Here is an 8,007-nt window from a genome sequence, read left to right on the forward strand (position 1 = left end):
GCTATAATTTTCAACGAACGTCTCACGTGCTCGACTTCAACAATACTCTGTTCAATTACACACTCTCTGACTGCAGTTCAATTACTCATTACCTCCCATCGCTTCGTGGCCGGTCTTATATATACAAGACTGCACTATATCTAGAAAGATCACGAGATTTAAGGAAAAGACGTGAAAGTTCGAGAATAACGTGGCGTGATACTAGTCACTTGACCTCGATGTCGTAACAATATATTTACATTAAGAAACATTCGGGGAACGTTTTTTTTGTGTGTGTTGTGAAAAGCTCCTGCCTTGTATCTGATGTTCCCAACAAAAAACAGGCAGGAGCTGTCATAAATAAACTTTTCTCAAATGTTGATCACGTTGCCTGAAGCTACCTTGAAGACAGATTCATTCAATTATAAAGGAGTACTATGCTAACTCCACGCCTAAATATTTGATCTTCCTACTGAATGTCTCCCCTTGTCATATAAATAATACATACATAATAACATTTTTAGACAAAATATTCCAATTTAAAAATTTTGGCATCTATTTGTTACTAGTGTGATTACATAAACTTATTAAACTTGATAATATCAAACTTTATTTTCATAGCTAAGAATTAGTACACAGCATAACTTAATTATCTTTATTACGAATGGTGTTACTACTTTTGTGTCACTAGGTTACGCTACAGACTTTAGTTGTAGTATTACAGTTTAGTGGTTTTGTTCTCGTAAGAAACGAAGTTGTAACTGAAAGTTTACACTTATTACCTGTTCTTTGAAGCTATATTATTATTATTTTGACAAGTCATAGAAACTTAGCTATTGCTACTTTGGATTAAGTTTTTAAAATAGTCATGTAATATATTTGAATATTTATATATTTTAGTATAGGACTCTCACACCACAACATAATATTTTATGTTATTAGTACTACTAACTTGTTAGTGTACAACAGTACAAGTACAAACAAAAGTATAGCGTATAAATTTACGATTCTAGTCAACTACTGAATAGTTACTACTGTAATTGTAGCCTCGGTAGATAAGCTATTATTAAGCCTAAGCTTTATAATTATATGATAGCTAAATTAATTTTTACGACATCTCAGTTTATTATTTGGAACAGAATTTTATGTCCTTTCTATGAGTTATTTCCATGTGGCTCTCAGTCTCACCATTGTATACTCTAGAAAGAATTTCGTCGTAGACAGTTTAACTTTTTTGAATATTTAATAATGCATTTATACATCTCTTATGACCACACTATTAAGTAAAACTTGTGCATTTCAAATTCAAGCAGGTATGCAATCTGAAAAGAATTGTTCAAGATAATTTTTTCCCCTTATTTTTGTCCAAAGGTAAACTGAACTTTGGCTTAGGTTTGTACAAGGTGTAGGTAAATCTGGCAAGACTTTGTAATAATGGTGTAGTCTTAGTTGCTTTTGTGTACAATATCCGAAAGCTCTACTTCACAGACTTTGAATTAAAAGAAATTACAGTATGTACCCACGACCTTGTCAGATGACACCAGGAAGCTTTCGGCTTATTCCAGGTACCAGTACTTTGTATGATAATCGCTTTCGCCATCTGCAGAAGAGACATAAAGAATCCTTTTTAGGATTAAATGCAATTTTCTTACCTGATGCTAATCCAGTTGGTGTTGTATATCGATCCAGTTTGCCTGCTACACCTTTATGTACTCCTCTTCACGAAGGACCTCAGTTTTCTGAAAGAGTACTAAGAGAACGTCTATGCAAGACTCCATCGCCGTGGAAGTGTAAATTTTTTGAACCACATCATTCAAGTGTGGGCTTAAATACCCTTGAAGACAACTGGGGAGATGTTGCTTTGAAGGGAGATTGTGTTAACCGTGTCACCAGTCTAGCTGGGTTTAAAAAATTTGCACAGCATGCAAAAAATAAAATTGAAGAGAGAACTGATAAAAATCTAGGTCATATTTCTCATCAAAGCAAACGGGAAACCATAACAAAGGAAAATCAGCCAATTACTTTGAGCTTAAACAAACGAGTTTTTGTTGGAAATATAAGTTATAGGGTAGGTTTTAGTAAAGAACTTCCTGGTTAACTTAGTTGCAATAGAAAAGCCAAAGTGATTTTAATGTTTTGTTGAAAATATAAGTTTTAGGGTAGATTTTAGGAAAGAGCTTCCTGATGTATTTGATTGTGACTTGAAAACCAAATATAAGTAATTTTTGTGTGAAATGCAAGGTTTTTCATAGGAAATAGTAAAACAAACAAATAGAGTACTTACAGTTTAAGTCTGGATATGAGGTTTAAAGGTATGGTAAAGCACGAGAAAGTAAAACTTAATGTAATCCAAAATACAAGTAGAAGATAAACACCGCAGAAATCTGAAGAAACTATAAAAAATTGCTATTGTTATTAGACACCTGCTTTGTTTTGTAGATCAGATTGGAAATAGTGAAACTGAAAAGTGTTTTAAACATGATCATGAAGAATAATTGAAAGAGTTAAATAAATTTTCCTTTAAATCTAAAAGAAACTTTAGCAATTTAATGTAGTGTATGGATTTAGGTGCATGTTGATGTTTAAAGTGTTTTGATAAAATGAATTGTTTTCATAGTATTCATTCAAGTAGTCAAAATGTTGTGATAAATTGCTTCATACTTTATTATAATTACAAAGAGTAATTCAGTCTTATTGTTTCATTAAAAACTTTAATTATTTTTTTCTTAAAATTCAGTTTTTGTCTGTTATTTGATAAAAGAAATATTTTATTCACATGGAGAAAATCTTGGATGTTACAACGTTCAACTAATATTCATAAATTACTTGTTTACTACACAGGTTTCTCGTGTATATGAAAGTGTTTCCAATCAACTATATATCTTTGTTTTTAAAATGCTGCTAATGTTTCAGTTAACTAAACCTGCAAGTGACAACTTTTAATATTTACATTAAATATCAAAATTTAATGTATTAGTTTTATAAGAACATTCATTACTTTGTGGTAGCCTTTACAAATATTTTATTTTTTTAAAACAGCTAATTGTAGTGAATTGCCCTCTCTTTTTTGCTTTGAAACTAAACGTTTATTCGGTTTAACACAGACTTGATTTGGAAAACTTAGCTCAGGTACATTTTAACATTGTGTATGTGTATGGCATTATGGGATATTATCTCTTATTGTTTTAAAGTTGTATTAAATATATAATATATTTATCTCTCGTTCATCTAAGATGCTTTGTTTCAACAAGCCTTAGATTTAGTATACAGGTTTTTTGCAATCGCAGGTGAGCAGGAAAGAACTCTGGAACCATTTCAGCCAGTTTGGAAAAGTTGTGCACTGTGTTATTGTACAAGATCACATCAAAAAAAGACCAAAGGGGTTAGTGAACCAAACTTGCACTTCTGGACGTAATGTAAAGTAATAAAAGGCTATAAGAAATAGTGGAGAAAATGTGTGATTCATACGGTCCTTAAAACAAAAGTTATGATTCTACAGATCAAAGTGAAACATTTAAAATATTAAAGTACTTACATAATTTATAAGTTTCTCTGAAATCAGATTGCAAAATAGCTTCTAAAAATGTTATAGCTTATTAACTTTTTTAATTTTGTTTCTTATACATCTGTAACAGTTTTTGGTAAACAAATTTTTGATGTATTAGTAGTTAAATACCGATTTATCTCTGAAAGAATAAAATGATTTCAAAAACATTGTAGATATAAATAACTTGCAATTAAAGTCATTAAAAGTGTAACTAAATCACTTTCGTCTAAAATATCTACCTAGTTTTTTTTTTTTGAAATTGAAGTTCATTAAAAAAACTTCTACTACAAGAAGTAAATAGTTTATAGGAGTATCTTGTCTTGAAAGAGTTCAGTTAACACAGAAATAGCATTGATTAAATGATTTATTGAAATTGATACAATGAAATAACTATCAAAATTATTTTACCCATAACTAACAAAGAAGTAACTTGAAGTTTTTACTGGAAAGAAGAACTAGGTGTAATATGATGAAGAAGATCAAACTTGTTAAGGTTTTGATTATGCTAACTGTGGGATTTTTTTTTTACTACTAGTGCAAGAGGTTTAGAAGGTTCTTTGGTGATCTTGATGAATCAGATAATTTTCTGTCACCATTGTTTCTCATGTTTTCTTTCCTAGTAATACTAAAGTTTAACCATTCTACCTGTTTAACCCTCAAAAAGACTAGCCATAGGATGCCTACTCAAATGAAGTTCAGATATTTGTATATGTTTATATTAGGTGTTGAAACTAAATCATTCTAGAGCAGTTTATTTTTGCCAACATTTTGTGTAATTAAAAAATCAAAACTGGAGATGATATTCTGTAAAAGTCTGATACAAAGCATTAATTAGATACTTATTCATAACATACAAACTTTAATTAATAAACAAACGGCAATGTAATTTGTAAATTATGTTTACGATGGCCACAAAGTAATTTCCATTGGAGCTCTTGTACATGTATTTTTCTCTTAATCCTACAGTAACTACCAGTTTTCTCCAAGATCCTAAACCTGATACTTTATAAACATCATATTGAATAAGGTCCTGCAAGTCTCTGGGTTTACCACACTCATCTCGATATTTTTGAATTAACGAGACACTGTCCACAGCATCAGTTCCTTCAGTCATTGTGATGATACATTTTACCAGTGAATTTGGATATGTACAAACCATTATATTCCTAAACTAATAAGTTTACCCATTCAAAAAAAACTTGTATTTTATCCTAAAAAGCTGATTCTTAAATGGTATCTTGCATGTTTCTTCTGAGAGCATGATACTTTCTTTTTGAAGCTAATTTCTTACAAGAAATCGCATCACAAGCTCTTGAAAATCCAGAAAAACAACATTCATTGATTTACTCGTATCCATAAAAAACACAAACCCCCATTAAGTTAAACCAGTATTTTTCAGGTGCTTATTTAAACCTATGTATTTATAAGTCTTTCATTTCTAAGACTTGCATAAGGCTTAACATTTTAATAAGATTTTTCAATCCTCTGAAATCATCCAGTTCCTTCTTAAGAATGATCATTAAAGCTTTTGACTGCTAATCATTCCATTTGCATAAGTCTCAAATTGTGTTGCTCTTACAGAACTTCTCAAAATTATATACTATTGATACTTCACTGAATTAATAGTAGTTAAAAGTGATTCATCTCTCTTGTTAAACATTCTACCACAATACAGTAATCCAAAATAAGTATTAATTTTGAATTTTTCAAAGGTCCTGTACTGTCCTATAGTTTTTTATTCACCTAGCATGAAACTTGTCTGCTACATTTCCTACTGTTATTAAGTAAAGAGTTAGAACTTTCTCGTGCTTGAGGTGAATTTCCTTGTTGTACTTTTTTTTTCTATAAACTTGATATTTGTAAATTACCAGTTTACTTGTGAGTTTGATATTTTTCATGTATTTATTATTCAATATTTTTACTGTTGAAAACGTATACTTTTGAATTTCATTGATTTCAGATTTCCTATGCAGAAATACCTCACAGATATGAACTTTTCATGTACAGAAGCATTAATAAAACACAAAAGATTACAATATTAGAAGATGATAATAGTAAAATGTATCTATATAATTACAATAATGATCCTACTTTTTTAATAATTGGTAAACCACCCGCATGATTGTTGGTCTGATCCTCAGTATGTTGACGTACAAATTAAGATGAATTGTTGAGACTCGGGTTGAATTTTATAAGTAATGGCTGAGAAAGCCGTTCTCCTTTATAATGATGACCCTGTTTCTTACCACAGCTAAGCTTAAATGTCTTAATATATTCTTAAAAACTTGGGTAATTGTATCTGTTATTTATAATCACCAATTTAAATATTTTATTTTAAGAAAACATCAACTCACAGTCTTTACAGAAATATCCACAAAACCAAATCTTTCAGAATAATTTTTTATAAGTAATCAGGTCCATTCTGTTTTATATAATTAATTTTTTTTAATGTTGGCAAAAATAAAATTGACAAATATGTAACATAACATTAAAGGACAACAAAGGACCTTTTGGCCCATCTAGATCATCCTTTTCACTAAATTAAACACTAAAAAACTCAAAGCCAGCCCCTATCATTCAAATATTTACCAAGCTTTCCCTTAAACTTCTTGAACTGCATCTACCACATCTGAAGGCAACTTATTTTAAAGGCCAAACACCTATTAGGAAAATAAAGCTATCTTAGCTGAAAATGACTCCCACCTGCCAAATTTGTATTTGTGTCTCCTAGTCTTACCATTTTTTATCATTAAATACAAAAAAAAATTATACATCAACATCGTCATCCTTAACAATTTTCAATACCTCAATCAGATCCCTCCCTCTAACTCTTCTTTTATTCAAGATAAAATAAGTTCATAAATCTTAACTTATCCTTGTTTGATAACCCTTCCATCCGAGGTATCATAGTTGTAGCCTTCCTCTGAACCGTTTACAACAATTAATTGTTCTTTCTAAGGTAAGGAGCCCAAAACTGAGCACAATGCTTCAGATGTCACCTAACCAATGACCTATACGGTGACATTATAACCTTTTTAGATTTGTATTCAGTACTTCTGTAGATGCAACCTAAAATCCGATTTCCCCTGCCACTAACAACAACATATTGCTTGGATGGCTTAAGGAACTCAAATATGAAGATCTTTTATAACACTTAAGGTTATTTCCATCAAAATTATACTCAGTTCAAATTATAATATTCTACAGGCATTACCTTGCATTTATTATAATTAAAAGTCATCTGCTGTTTATTTGCCCAACTCTCCAAATAATCCAAGTCATTTTGTAAAACAGTAGTGCCCTCTTTACAACCAGAAACACCCAAAACTTTAAAGTCATCAACAAATTTAAATAATCTCTTGTCCATCCTTTATCTATGTCATTGATGTAAATCAAAAAAGAGCAAAGGTCCTAACACTGAGCCCTGAGGTACCCCACTTGTGAAATTAATCCAGTTTTACTGAACTCCATTTATAAAAAACCTTCTGCTTTCTTCCATCTAGCCAGTTTTCTATTCAATAAGCCAACCTATCCCCCACACCTAAAGAGATAATTTTTTAACAAGCCTTTTGTGTGGAACTTTGTCAAATGTTTTTTGAAAATCCAGATACATCAAATCCACACCTGGACCATCACTTACATAAGCAGTAATCTTTTCAAACAACAACTCGACCTCCATTTTTCCATATTTCGTTTGTTAAGATATGTAATTTTATTTCAAACTAACACCTTCCTTTTATCTTTTTTCTTTAGCCTAATTATGGAAAACAGTAATAGGATCTCCTAAAATCCAGGTTATTTTCACATCAAGCCAAAGATTAAAATTTTCTCCAAACTAAGCAGATTTACAAAGAAATCTCTAATGAAGTTACAGCTTTCTTGAGAGTCCTATTTCAGATTTTTAAGTAGCTACTATAACATTTCTGTCTTATGTCTCAAATGTGTTTCACAAATCTAACCAGCTTATTGATTCTCCAGCCCCCCAGTGGTAAATCTTTGAACTTATCTTCCACTCATATCCACACAAATTATTCTGTACCCTAGTGAAACTTGTTATTCACACTTGGTTTCAGCAACCTCTGAAAGTTTCATTCTTTAAAAGCCTTAAGTAATTTCCTTTAAAATTTTCAATCTACCATTTTTAACATAACACACAACAAAAAGTAATTTTTTTTCCTGTGACCTAGTTTTCTTGTTAGTTTATACTTTACCATAGCAGCAGAGGGAAGACAAGCAGTCTTCAGCACCATACCACTCATGCTAAGGGATTGTCATTCTTATAATACAATCACAGCTAAACTGCGAGGAATATTCTATGGTATTACATGGATTAAAATCCAGCTTTGCAGCTCCGAGATACAGAGCTGTGTCACAGGGCCAACTCATGCCATTGTAAAGTTAAGAGTTTACTTAAACGTCCTGAATTTATATGCAAAAACAGTTACAAACACTGGTCTGCAATTTCTTGTATGAGCTTATGT

The 8,007-nt window shown here is 30.9% G+C and overlaps 1 protein-coding gene across 1 annotated transcript; it reads left to right on the plus strand.

The window, feature by feature from the left end:
- The first annotated feature begins 704 nt into the window (after positions 1-704).
- Positions 705-3,619, plus strand: LOC111088514. The gene is made up of 2 exons (XM_022398894.1): positions 705-2,047; positions 3,267-3,619. The coding sequence occupies exons 1-2, from the start codon at positions 1,493-1,495 to the stop codon at positions 3,402-3,404; spliced, it is 693 nt and encodes a 230-aa protein (XP_022254602.1). The 5' UTR covers positions 705-1,492; the 3' UTR covers positions 3,405-3,619.
- Positions 3,620-8,007: the final 4,388 nt, after the last annotated feature.

The sequence above is a fragment of the Limulus polyphemus genome, unplaced genomic scaffold, assembly GCF_000517525.1.
Source record: "Limulus polyphemus unplaced genomic scaffold, Limulus_polyphemus-2.1.2 Scaffold3923, whole genome shotgun sequence".
Classification (NCBI taxonomy): domain Eukaryota; kingdom Metazoa; phylum Arthropoda; class Merostomata; order Xiphosura; family Limulidae; genus Limulus; species Limulus polyphemus.